The 14,276-nt window shown below is 38.9% G+C and overlaps 1 protein-coding gene across 1 annotated transcript in view; it reads right to left on the bottom strand.

The window, feature by feature from the left end:
• Positions 1 to 2,528: 2,528 nt before the first annotated feature.
• The window catches only part of LRFN2 (leucine rich repeat and fibronectin type III domain containing 2), a 39,488-nt gene continuing 27,740 nt past the window's right edge, over positions 2,529 to 14,276 (bottom strand). The window contains exon 2 of the mRNA XM_065632210.1: positions 2,529 to 3,447. Within this exon, the coding sequence (XP_065488282.1) occupies positions 2,529 to 3,447 (919 nt within the window). The remainder of the gene's footprint in view (positions 3,448 to 14,276) is intronic.

Genomic DNA, 14,276 nt, shown 5'->3' on the forward strand with positions numbered 1-14,276 from the left:
AACCGTTAAATAAAAACAACCCAGTTGTCATGTTCAAAGCAAAGCAGCAGCTTAATAAAAAGTCCAACCGGACCACAGTGTAACAAGGAAAAGAATACAATTACATGAATGTATTCAAGAGTCTTCAGTACAACATAGATGTAAATGTCATTAATGGTTAATATGAAGGTGCCATCTGGACAGCTGGATGATGTAGATTCTGGAACTAGAGGTGTCATTCCTCTTGGAAAGCATGAGAAAACCAGAGACTTTGAAAGATGTTGCAAACAAAGTTTGACTGGATCTCTTTTGAATATATTAATGTTGGTGGTGAGCAATAATGTGAGGAAAAACCTACAAAGTCAGGTCCTCTGCATAAAAAAGGCTTCCTCTTATTTCTGCAGAGTTTCAATCAGGGTTTAAGAACACGAGTGACATAGAACAGTACAAACATAACCACAGAACAAGAGGTGAAATGCCTTTTTGACAAGATTTTTTCTCGTGCATTCCAAAAAAGCCTGTATTTCTTGATTCCTACTTTATACCTGAAATCCTGAAGTCAAAGATAGTTTGAGGGAAAGAGAAAGCAAACACCTAAATTTTCAAGATAATGTAAGAAATAATTACTGCTCCTTACTTAGGTGTCAAAGCAGACCACAGAGCACCAAATAAATGAAAATCAGGTACTTTTCTTTTCCCCAAGAATGTTTTTTACTGTACATTTTGTAGCAAAAAAAAAAAAAAAAAAGAAAAAAAAAGAAAATAAAGGAAAAGTATTCTGATCACAGGGATGTCATTTTCTAAAACTCCAAGTAGGAAACATGACAAATACAAGATCGAGTACACAGCCATGTCACAATATATCTCTGCACCTTTAAAAAAAATATACATAGAATTTTTTCATGTCTTATTTTCTCTGTGCCTTGCACCCCTTCTCCACGTATCTTCTACAAAATTATAGTAACAATGTGCAATTTCAGAATGGTTCCCAGCAGCTGATCATTGGGACCCAACAAATAAATAAACAAACAAATGAAAGGACAGTTGCAGTAGCCACCAGAATGCTGGAAATCACAGTAAAGTCATCAAGGACAATGAAGTCAGCTGGGTGAGCCATATGCATTTCCACAACCACAGCAATGCTCCCCAAAAACTAATTTGAGAATCAGTTTACAAGCCCCAAACAGCTCCTGTTCTTAGTTAGAAAGTACCTTAGTGAGGGTGTGAGATGGGGGAGCGGAGTACGCAGGGGACTGGGGAAGGGCTATCTGTAATGCAGGGCACACATGGGAGACCCCTGCTCTGAGACATCCAAATTTAATTTGATTTCTGTGGCTAATTGAGAACATACCAAATCCCCTGAAATACGCTAAAACTTACATTTCATGTGATGCTACTGATACAGTCAAGCTGCATCATGGTGACTGTACAAAGAGCTTTTGTCATAACAGAGTGGAAGTCTGTGTTTTCTTTGCCAGTTGAACGGAGTCACAGTGTGACCTTTGCCAGAAGCAACTGGTGTTCTTACTGTGGAGATTTCATGAGAGTAATTTTTGTTTCCTTTTCTTTATCCTTTAATAGGAATTCTTTATCGCTGTTTTTCCCATCTTTGATAGCAACATGCCTACAAGATATCGATAGCTGGTGCAATCTGCTTTCAGCATTAGCAAGCAGACTATGAAGAAGGTGGAAGAAAGATAATGGGTTTTTAAAAATTTATTAGCCCCTAGATTTAATTTTTCCTAGGATATAAATAGTTGGTATTGGAGGTGGGTTATACAGTACATCAGAAATTTGACCTTTGTACACATCATCCTTTCGTCTGGGGGATTTCATGAGACTGAAAACAAAAAATGTATGGAAACATACTTTCTGCTGTAGAAAGAAAAACAACTCAAAAGTAATAACAAGGCAAAACAGAACAAAAATCATTAAATTCCAACCAAAACTCCACTCAACGAGAAATATATTTTTTTCCAAATGCCACAGTTAACACCATGAAATTATGCTGAACAATTTGCTCTGATCTGTCCCTGTGGGTGCCCTGCCTGCACTTTTGAGAAAGTCACTTGCAATGACAACCAGATATATCCTAGCACCAGTCTTATATCCACAGAAGTGTATTTCTGTGGTTAAAAGAAAAGAAAGACGTCTCCTTCAAAAAAAAAAAAAAAAAAAGAGAGAAAAAACCTGTAAAACTCAATTTGTGCTGTTAAACCTCTTTTCACCCTCCTTTTTTAATCTTGCGTGACAGTCCACCAAGAGTCTGAATAACTTTTGGAAAGTAATGCTAAATACAACTAGCAAATTCCTTGAAACATTCACGCATGGTTTAGTTGGGGCCAGACAAGAATGGTGCCATACGTGCCTATTCACATTTCATGACCTTCTTTCTCTTTTAGTATTCCTGTTACTTACTTGCTTACCTATCTTTTTGGCCAGTACAGCTGAAAACTTTTCTTTCCCTCTCTTTCCAAATGCATGGCCCTGTAGCAAACCATGCTTTACAACACAGGAGGGGAGAAGAGGAGCAGGGGAGACACTGATATTTACACTGTGCTTTCCATTACCCATTCTGAACTCCCAAAAGTCCCTTTCGCCCCTCTTAAGTCATTGTCATCATACTGCAAAAGCATGCCATTCACCGAGAGGCTCCTCTTTGTCCAAATGTTTGTTATCTTTTTTGGGTAGGTGCAACACTGAGATGTGGCGAAGTCCCCCATGTCAAAAGAATGGCTACGTTTAGTTTTGCCCTCCAGAGGCAACGTGAGGAGGCTGCGAAACTTGGACTCCGGCTGGCCCAGCAATGGCTCTTTGTCCGAGTGGTGGGCCACTGTGGAAGTTCTGGAGTCTGTCATCTCCTCCTTTTTCTGACATTTCAGTTCCAGGGAGGCAAAAGCTCCCATTAGCCGGTCAATATTGTGTTTTGACCTGGAAGGGGGCCTCCACTTACTGGACAATGTGCCCTGTTCACTTTGGAGGCTATAGTCATCACAGTCACGGCTATTTGCAGAGCTGGAGGAAGAGGAGATGCTGCTCCGTGCAGACTGACAGTTAAACTCCATAAGTTCATTTCTCACCACCACTTTGGGGTTGACTTGGGGCAAGACACCGTTCTGAACTGGTTGTGCTCCATTTGTCTGTGAGTAGACATTGCTGACATTAGACATCTTCCCCTGGGAATTGTTGCAGACCTTATAGCGGACCATGAGTATTACAATGAATACCAACAGAGTTGCCACAATGATGCCTCCAATGATCAGAATCATGGTCCCACCCAGGAACTGACTGTGCATTGACTGGCACTGAGGGTAGTCCTCTTTGGTGAAGAATTGGGCGCAACCCACAATATTGGTGGCAGTGAGGGTCGTGGCCGTGTCATCCCACATTGCCAGGACACAGAGATCATAGCCTGTTCCAGAAACAAGGTTGTTTACAACAAAGGCTTTGTTTGTAGCTGGAATCATCCTTTAAAAAAAAAAGAAAAAAAAAGAGAGAGAAAAAAAATTAGTTACTCTTGACACTAAGGGAAAAGAGAGGAGAACAAACATAACACTGTGTGTTTACTGCACTGGCTGCTGGCAGAGAGGAGTCAGAGCCATAAAGGTCAAACAAGCATTCATGCTTCCCACCTTCTGTGAGTCCAACATGCCAGCATTCAGTAATGCACAAGTTTTGAGGGCCATCTCTCAAATATGCAATAAAGGGAATAAGAAAATCAAGCTAGCCTGTTTGTTTGGGTTTTTTTTTCCTCACTTGCGTCTGTCCTAATGTTAAATACATTCAAACTTGAACAAGTAACTCAGGATAAAAATATGTGCCTACAAAGAGAAGTCCTTTCTGGGTGTGCAAATGACCCTTCCACTTGCTGAGTCTGAACCTGGTCACATCACAGGTGCCTTAACATTTCTTCTGTAACTTCAGCAGGTTGCTTACCTTGTGGAGACAAGGGGCTAGATTTAGCTCTCTGATGCCCTGAGAATGTAAAGCAGGCAGCCACTCCCCTCTCTTTCTCCACTCCCTCACCTACTTTCTCCATCCTCCTACTCCCTACTGTGGAAAATATCTCCTAGAAATGCAACTATCATCTTCTTTGCCAGAAATTTCTTGCTGCACCACCCTCCTCTGTGTGAGTGAAAAAGAAATACTGGAATTTGAATTATGGGCCGTGGAAGTGTGAGGAGAGGTAGGATGGTGCAGGGATGGAAGCAAGGAGGTTTCTTTAAAACAAAAAATTCTACTCAAATACAAATCCATTTTCAAATACCAAAGAGTTAGGCCCAAGCTGTGCTCCAAGTTTGGTCATTTATGGATGTTATTCTTTGCTGCCACAAAACTTAAGCCGTCATTTGAACTCATGCAACGTTAGAGCATTTACAGCATTCAAAATTAGCAGATGGGAATGAACAAGGTCTATAACCACTACAAACTGTTGAAAATTGCAGCACATTAGTGGAATACAGTGGAGAATTCCAGATTCAGTGCCTAGTGGGCAGCCAAGAATAACACCAAAGAGACTTCACATACATATTTCTCTTTACTACCACATGACAGGCTTGAGTGAGAGAAAAAAGCTGAAATTAAAACCAACCCATTCTGACTCAGAGCTGCAGATCTTTAGCACCAGCAACAAGGGAGCCCTACAGGCACTTACACCACGCAGCGAGCTGGCGTGACTGTAATTGCGATGGTAAGGCCCGGCCAGAGGAAAAAGTCATACTGCTTTTGGGAGTGCCAGGCTTTCTTAGCCTCAAATTGTCATCACGGCTGACATAAATTGCAGCTCTGCAGAGGTTCTTCTGTGCAGTGGGGGGCAACTGGCCTGCACGGAGAAGCAGCAATATCAAGGCACTGCAAAGATGAGCTTGCAAGCATCTTTGCATTTATGCATTCACGCCGCTTACATAATACATCTCTTCAGTCAGGCCACAGGCAAGGATGTGGCTCCTTTTTAAAAAGCAAACACACAAAAATTTCTATAGGGAAAAGAAATATTTGTGAGAGACATCTAGAATCTAAACATCACTTGGCACATTTACTCAGTGTTCTATTTGAGACATTTGCCATCCTAATGGAGATGTTCTACACAGACATAGAAGAGCTATTCAGAATAGCAACCCTCCTGGATAACTGCAGATGCACTTGATAAAATGGTTTCTAATATTTTCTAATGGTTTGTAATAGTCAAAATGGTTGGTCGCAAGTTATTTCTAATTGTTCTCCTCTCCCTGTGGCTCTGAGATCATGCCATGGATCACAACAGCCCAGACAATGCCTGAACTCTGTTGAATATTTCAAGGAATTTCATATGCACACACCAAGCATGATATATGGAATAACAGAATAGTATCGATCTTCAAATATATGATCTTGAAACTCTCAGTTTCACCAATTGCTTCATATCTCCTTCTGTATCACCTAGTGCTATACTTCACTTTCCACCATCACTCCCAGCCATGTGCTTAAAAAATTCTGCAGTACGTAAGTCCTTCAGAAATCATTTCACTGTGAAACCTCATTACAAACAAGTAGCACTGTTAGCAGAAAGAATAGTCAGCCCTATAAACTGTGTCTTGGAGTTGGGTCATAACTATGAAAAACAGAGCTATAGCAGCATCAGTTAGAGTGGTTCCTTTTGCTCTGCACTGATGAAACACAGAGAGACCTCTATATTCTCTCCAAGTAAACAGCAAACAACTGGGTTTGCATAGTATATGGCTTTGGACACATCTTACACATATAGAAATACAGTCTTTCAGCCTAACACACTGTGCCAGTTTATATAGAGTTAACACTGATAACTTCAATCATTTACAACTTGTTTTCTTCAAATACAATTACACACAATCTTCCAAGGAAATGTAACTGCCTGGAATATTTCAAGGACTAGCAGGTAGTGATAATGGCATGAAATGTAAAGCTGTTCCATTTTTAAATGTACAGAAGTGAGGCCACAAACAGTCCTAAAGACAGGTTAACTATATTGAAACTTGCCATAAAATCTTATCTTAGCCTTTAGAAGAAACTGAGTCATTTCTAAACTCAATCAGCCCTGGAAGCTACAGCTGTGATAATATTGGGACTAATAATAGCTATATAAAAGATCACAGTTGCAATCCAAATTGTGGAAAAAGCAATCAACTCTCCATATACATCTAAAATGAAGAATTTCAGATGTTTCCATAAATAAACTTCAAATATTCTTGTAAAATATTCAAATTAATGTTACTGTAAAAGAACAGGTGAGCATAGCATAGGAATAAGCACCAAGTTCAGGAGTATTAGGAGTTAAATAAATAATCTCAGACTCAGGTTTCTAGCTTGCAGAGAAGACGATCTTGTTTTCATGAAGTTGCCAAATTGTAAGAGTATTTTGGCATTCCTCCATGCTTTAGCCCATCTTCCCCAAACATACTGCCAGTCAGCTATGATGGATGACCTCTCCTAACGTTCCCCACACCTGAAATTGATGCAGACACATTTTCACTATGGGATATTGATGACTCTTTGATTGTCCCCAACATAAATAGCTGCAAGATGCCACTTCAATCTTTGCTTTGCTGCCTAACAGGGGGAGTCTCTTCATGGCTGTTCTATACTTATAGCACCATTCGTCATGGACCACCGTGCCCTGCCATTGGAACTTAATAGCAAGGAGCTGCCACAAAACTCGAAGAGGTCATTAAAACTGTGTCTCAACACAGATCCTGCAAGGCTTTGTTCAACATCTCATCAGCTAAACGCAGAAAGCTGGTTTCAGGTAGCAAGAATCTATAGCCTGGTTCAGTGGCGATCAACAAAAGCTTTTGAAAGTTGTTGGCTTTTGAAACTTCGAAGATCCTAGCGCTTACTTGTCACCCCTCAGATAGCAAACATACTGAATTGCAGAAGCATCTTGAGGCAAGGAGCCTGATATTGTCCAGGGCAGTGTGATCTTGTAGAGATGCTTCTTAGCATAGAAAATGGACAAAGATTTAAATTCGATACTAACCTTTCCTTAGGAAAAACGAGTAACAGTTCACTAACTGCAAATGGAGATTGACTGTCAAAACATTTACTTAATTTTAAGATGATTATAGCTTGTGATAGTGTGTACAGTATAAGGACCCCAGCAGCAGTGAGGACTGGGAAAGCAAAAAAATACTCAAATATGTTAACAGTGCAAGTGTAAATGTAGTCCTAGTTAGGACAACAGGAAATTTGGAGATCTCCTTATAGAAGCCAGACACATACACCACAGTAATTTCTATCTTTCTCTTCTAGTTTATTTTCCTTGGGGTAAGGGGAGCAGACAGTCTCCTCCACACTGGTGCCAGGACTTTGTTACCTGATTCTTAAGGTAGTTTCTGAGTCCTATCTGAAGATCAAAATACCCCAAGGAAAACTATTCATCTAAGAACACGTTTTTGACCTCTCTGAAAATCTTGCCTCTAAGGAATGAAGTAAGCATGGGGATCTTACAAATGATCTTCCTAATTTACAAATAAGCTCTCTTCTCTCACCCTTTGGCACAATAGCATCACTTATTGGAAGAGGAGACCTATGGCCAGGATTGGGGCATGGCATAAGAGTCTGAAATAGAACCACAATAAACAATTGCTCCAATGAACATATGTTTATGTGTGATGAAGAGCTATGAGGCTGAGATTAAAGTTTGCAGGGCTTTTGCAAACAATACATTCCCTTCAGTCCATGAAGATTTACACCCCATTTTGTGAAAGCACCAAAATGAGACCATGAGAGTCTTTCTTTTAACAAAAGGAAGAACAGTGCTAGCACTTTTCTATGAATTCAACCTTATTTTCTACCACCACTGCTAAAAAGTCCTTGTTGTGTCCTTGTAGACACAACATAGGGAAATCAAGAAATTTTGTAATTACTCACTTCAGTGTGTGGTGATACTAAGAAAATTAGAAAATAAATTACTTGGAAATGCAGGAGAAAAAGGTTTGCTACAGACTTCACTCATAATCCCAGATGCAAGTGAGAACTGAAGCTTTCAGGGAGTGAACTGTGCTGAGAATTTAGGAGACTTGAGTTTTATTCTCTACTTTATCAGTTACACTGATATCAGACTCTACTTTATCAGCAACTCTCAGTTCCTGAGAAATCATTTTGCTCTACTGTAAGTCTCCTCATTTTTAAAATGTGGATAATGCCAACAATCTCCTTTCAAAAGAGGCCTGTAGTGTATGGAAGGAAATTAGCAGATGTTATGATTACACTGTAATATACAAATGGGTTTTTTTCTTCTTTGTAGCACTGGGGATTAGCAGGAGTGAACTGCTGTTTAATACTGTGGTTATGCAAAACAGACAAATTAGAGAGAAGGCAGATTAGGCTAATTGGCTAGGCAATTATTTTCCTTTTCTCCATCAAAAGAGGGGTACGATACCATCGAGTTTTAACCTGAAACTGCTTTAATCACAGAACTTGCAGAGAGCCATCAAGGCAGTTCCTTTGGGAAGGTACTTGCAACTCCCGAGACTCAGTTTTATAATGACTTGCTAGATTATGTTGCTTTTCTCATGGTCATTATTACTATTATTATTATTATTGTTGTTGTTGTTGTTGTTGTTGTTGTTACTATTATTATTGTTATTGTTATTGTTATCCAGGGCTATATACTATCTATATTGCAATACGATTTCTCTTTTGGAAGTCAATGCCAGGAGTTCGAAATGGAAAATCATGCTAATTTATTAAATACTTGTATCAGAAAAGAAAAAAAACCTACCAAAATCCTAATTGCTTGAGTGTGAATTTTCAGCACCTATGCTGTTCAACCCACACTCTTCCTTGGAGAGTCCATATCTACATGCTGTGTCCTAGGGCAGACACCTCACAAGAAATTGTCCATGTCTCTGCTGGTAAGTTCTCTTTTCCTTGACTTGAGAAACCTGTATATCAGAAATAGTCCTTGTAAAATTAACTGCTGAACTATGCTTGAAAAATCATGCCAAGACATTAGTAGTGTAGATGATGGGGTTCTGGTGCATTGGAACGTTTCTGGGCCCTCATTAATTTACCTGCAGAGCTGTGAGCACTGATTATGAGGAAACTGATAAACAGTAGTGTTAAATATTGTCACTAAGCAACATCAGTTTGTAATGAAGAGGGGAAAAAGAAGAGGAAGAGGGGTGACAGGCTGAAATAGCTGGGGTTCGGTAAAATTGTATTCCAGATAGTTAGTGCACTAATTTTCCTGTGTAGTGTGAAAATATCAATCTCACTGTACTTTCCTGTCCTTAAACTTCCTCTTACACAAAGCTGAACTAACATTAAGTAAAAAATATTAGCCTGATTGCTCTCAGAACTAGAAATTGATCCAGAAAAGATTCATGATGGAATTTGATAAATTCTATTTTTGCAGTGAAGATCTCAAGCCAAAAATGTTCGTTTATTTCATCAACAGGTTTGTCCCCTATTTTAAAATCTTTGGATTTTTTCTTCATTCCATCTTAAAAGTTAATTCTGAAAAAATAATGATTCCAGCTAATCCTCTTTTTAAATATTGTAGAGGGTCTGGTATAGTTTCTATTTTTCAGGTGGAGTGTCCACCTTCAGTCCCAGTGGTATTAAAGTAGGATGGTAGAGAAAGGGGAGAGGAAAAGTATCAGTGATGACATACTGGAGAAAGACTGGCTAAAGAGCACATAAAAAGAGTGGGTAACCAGCAGGAGTTCACTGCCTGAAGAAGGACCACATGAAGGAAACTTTAAAAGCTGGTGGATGCAGCCCAGTGGCACATAGACCTTGCTTCTTAGCAGACAGAGATAGTAATGAGGTGTTATTTCATTGAAGACAGGTAAGGAAAGAAGGAGGAAGAGAAGGTTGAAGTGAGGGAAGATTCAAGAAGAAAAGCAGATAATGAAAGTTGGTGTCTCTGGCAGTGTCTTGAGCAGCAGATGACAAACAGGCTCAAAGCAGCCATTGGCAGGGCACTAGCAGGCATGTGGCTGCCATCAAAATGATGGAAGAAGTCCACAACTGACCACTGGATGGGCAGCAAGGTCACAAAAACAACTCAATATATGTTGAGTGCAATCAAATGTAGGTGAAGATCTTTTAGCAAAGACAATTAGAAAGATAATAAAGCGAATCAGGGCAGTGGAAAGAATTCTGATGGTGGACAGATATTAAAAAGTCTGGAGAAAAGGGCAATAAAAGATCAGAGGAAAACTAGAAGGGTCTGAATTGCAGTCAAAATGTCACATGTGATGTATTGCCTAGGAGCAAGAACAAGTAATCGACAAATCTGGACTGCAGAGTTGGCATTCTTCTTTGCTGCCAACTTTAGTAATTTCCAATAAAGTTTTATGGTGCATACTGTTGTCATTTTTGCTATGTTTTCATTCCAGAAATCCCAATTTCTCAATCACGGAATGAAAAAAAGAATCTAAAATGTTATTAAAAATAAGTAACAATGAAGTAAAAATAACTAACAATGAAGATTAATTTCTGACCCTCCAAATTGCCAAGAAAACCCTCAAATATATATCTTCAGATCATCACAAAGGCTCAGGAATCAAAAAACAAATACAATGTACCGAGTATATTACTGTGCAAAATTTCAGAGTCTTTTGGCATCTAACTCAAGATTTTTTAATCTGAGAATGAGAAAGACAGAGGCCTACTGTGACCTGCATCTCAAAAAAATGACAGTTGCATTTCTGGTGTCCTGGGAAAAAGATAATTGTTAGTATTAGCAACATGGCTTAATTCCTCTGTCAGTCATGTCAACATAAAGAAATGCCAGATAATATCAAGAGGTAGTCAGACTTGTTCAGTAAACACTAACTCAACCCAGCATGAATAATTTTCTGTATTTTTTATTTTATTAGTTTTGGAGGGTTTTATGACATACAATCACAATTCTGCCTTCAGATGGAACATTTATTATTAAACACAAATCCCTTCCTGCTTTTCTGATTCTTGTCTTCTCATCACTCATGCATCCACCTGCCCTTCAGAGAATCTGTCTTGTCAAAGGAAACAGATAGAATATATCATTTCATTATTATTTCCTAATTTGCTTATATTCTCTTTTGCTCATTTGGAAAAGTGGTGTGGGAAGTGGGGAAGAGATGACAGAGCCAAAAGCAATTGATATGTCTGTCACAAGATGGTGAGCCAGGGAGATACTGATAATGAATATATACCCTATGCTGCAGGGGAAAAACAAAACAAAACAAACCACATTAAACTACTAGCTCAGAGAATAAAAGTTTCTGGTGCTATGTGATAAACTGCTAAATGGTGTCCCCTGGGGATGCACTGAAGACATTCAACAGGTGACAGAACAAAGTATAGGCTTCTAAGGCACATAATTGCACAAGGCTGAGAAAGGGGAACCGTGGCACAAGGTATTCTGCTCCCCATCATTAGCCATTGCTCTAAGTGAGAGGAAATGCCCCTCTCTCTATTATTCCCAACGAGAATCGTGCAAATAACAGGGAGCTGCAGGCAGGCAGAACTGGTGAGATACTTCTGGATGAATGAAAACCACCAGAACCATCCCATAATGCCCTGAATCAAAGAAATTGCTCAGTGTAGTTGTCCAGGTACAAGATACTGCACTGGGACTACCTCATTTTGGTTAATGATATGGCAACACAAAATTAGACTTTCAAGCTCCCTGACTAAGCTATCATTTCTTTCACATGGGCATGACAACAGCAGACATTTAGTGCCTCGATCACTAAATTTTACCTTTAAAGTAAATGCGGGTATAGCCTAGGAACATTTAACAGCACAGAAGATACATCCAGTCACACCCAAGCTATTAAGCTACACATGGAACACCTTTCACCTCAATATATCTGAGATACTAACTGCTTCACACAAAAAAAAAATTCTCACATTAATTCAAATCCAACTAAAACATATTTAAGCTCATTAGCAGAGTAATTGAAAGCCCACACAATATTTCTGTTAGTAAATATGAAATGGAAGTATTTATGGCAACTATGCATAGCCACACTAATAAATTCATTCTGTATCATGCTAATGTAGTGTTAGAAAGCTATCATAATTCACAGCAATGTTTCAAAAAGCCAGACAGTAAATTTGGGATTAATCAAAAAATATCTGAAGTCAAGAATTTATTCTATTGATAGTCACAACATGTTACGACTGCCCGATTTCTAAAGATAGGAAGAAATAAAAGTTTTCCATGAAAGGTGTGTTCAAGTCATCATGCAGAGTGTGGGACCTGAGACACTCTTTTCCCAGGTTTTTATAGACAAATGGTCCATCCGCTTGACTGAAGTATTGGACAGTTACACCAGAAAAGGTCATCCTTACCATACCAACAGAGGTTCTCATGAGAGAAGCAACATTAGAAGTAATGAGCACATTTAGAAGCTCAGAGGAAATTATTTTGCAAAAGGGATTCTGCCATTTTCCTGTCAGAACATGGCTGTGAGATTCAGCTATATGCTGTCCTTCCTTGAGAGTTGTAAGTGGGGCTTTCCACTTATTTCCAGGCAGTGAAATCTGTTCAAATTATGATAGGATCAAAGAGACCTGACTGGGATCCTATAGTGGTTAACAGTTGCCTGTATCATTTTTCTGTAAGAGCTCATTTGAGCTGAGGTGAAGAGGAGGATCTTCAGTGACTTACTAGCAATTTCGTTCATGCTTACCATGCAGAGCACTTATGCAAAGTTGCAACTTATATGTCCTGCAGAAACTCTATGTCCTATCACACAGGCTAATTTTATCTCCAGAAGGTCATACTGGAATGACAAAAACTCCAGGCACTGCTTGAAGTGACGTTTGTGTTTTGTAATTGACTGGTCAAAGCAAACTCCAGCCTGCTGTTTCAGGCTCTTCTGTCACAAAATCTTTGTGCACTGTTGGGAGAAGCGTGGTGCCAGCTAACAGCTGACAGGACTACTCAAGCTGTTCCAACCAAAAGAGTCTTATCTAGTGAATTAAAGGTCTCACTACCCATAGATTGTGTATACCTTGATATATCAGTCTGCATTAAAAAAGTGTTTTGACACAATTTATGCATTTATAAAAAGTTTAATCACATATCATGTAAGTTTTCCCCCACCTCAGTGACTGAACTTGTGGATAGTCTCAAGAAATTGGAAATGGTTATCTACCAGAATCTTGACCATGTCTTTCATCATGAAGTTGAAAAAGTGAGTTTAAATCCCAGTTGAAAGGAAGGGAGAGCTGCATTTGCCAATTTTCCAAAAACAAACTAAAGAAATATAAGCTTACCAAAGATACATCCAGAGTATAACTATATTCAGAGAAGAACACAGCCACAGTTTAGAAACATGAAAATGTGTTTGGAGAGATTTTTACCATCACAGGCAATTTGAAAAGCAAGCAGGAAAACTGTAAAATGGAGGATCCAACCCTCTAGCCTTTCAGCAAACATTGGAAATACCATTTACTACCTAAAATGGATACAGTAGAATTGCTTGCTTCTGTTCAATTAAGAAAACCTTTTGAAAAACAATAAGCAAAAGTTTGAATAACAAACTTTTAGTATCGACCATCAAGATTTTAGTTTTTGTGTTATAAGAGGGAGAAAATATTTTGCAACAAAAATCTCTATGAAACATGCACAGCAATGCACAAGGTAGAGACCCAGAATGATTCAGGCTGACTTTTTCAATAACATTGGGGATTTTTTTTTTTTTTCAATCGCAGAATGAGAACACAGGGTGCAAAAATCACTAATGGTCAAAAGCATTGTCTCCTAGGGAAAAAAACAAACCAAACAAAACAAAACAAAAAAACCCCCACTACCAGCGTATATTTGTAATAAAGGCATTTCCTAAAGCAGAGATTTGACATTTTGCCACTTTTTGGGTATTGCACATAAAGCAAAGGAAAAGGAAGGCTAGGAGGATCAAATAGGCTAGAAAGACATAGAAATGTTGAATTTCGGAATGCTTTACAAAAGGCCAGAATACAGTTACGTGCTTTCAGTTTGTGATACCAAAATTAGCTAAAAGCATTTCTCAGCAACCAGAGATACCCTGCTTCTTTCAAAGCTGAGCCTGGACTGAAATCATGCTGTGTGAAGAGTGACAAATACGCTATTGAAAAGGAAAGTAAAATCCATCCAGTAAGAAAACAGGTTTTAAATTATAATGACTCCAGGAAGAAGAAAAGCAGAAGTCAGTGATAGATTCCAATGGTAACATATTATCACCTAGAAATATGTTTTCTGCTAAAGGATCTTACGCAAGTGCCACAGATTTCTAGTACTTGAACAAAGAACACCAAAAAGTAAACTACTAGTTCCTTACATGTTAAAAATGAGACCC

This window comes from Caloenas nicobarica, chromosome 3 (genome assembly GCF_036013445.1).
Source record: "Caloenas nicobarica isolate bCalNic1 chromosome 3, bCalNic1.hap1, whole genome shotgun sequence".
NCBI classification, from domain to species: Eukaryota; Metazoa; Chordata; class Aves; order Columbiformes; family Columbidae; genus Caloenas; species Caloenas nicobarica.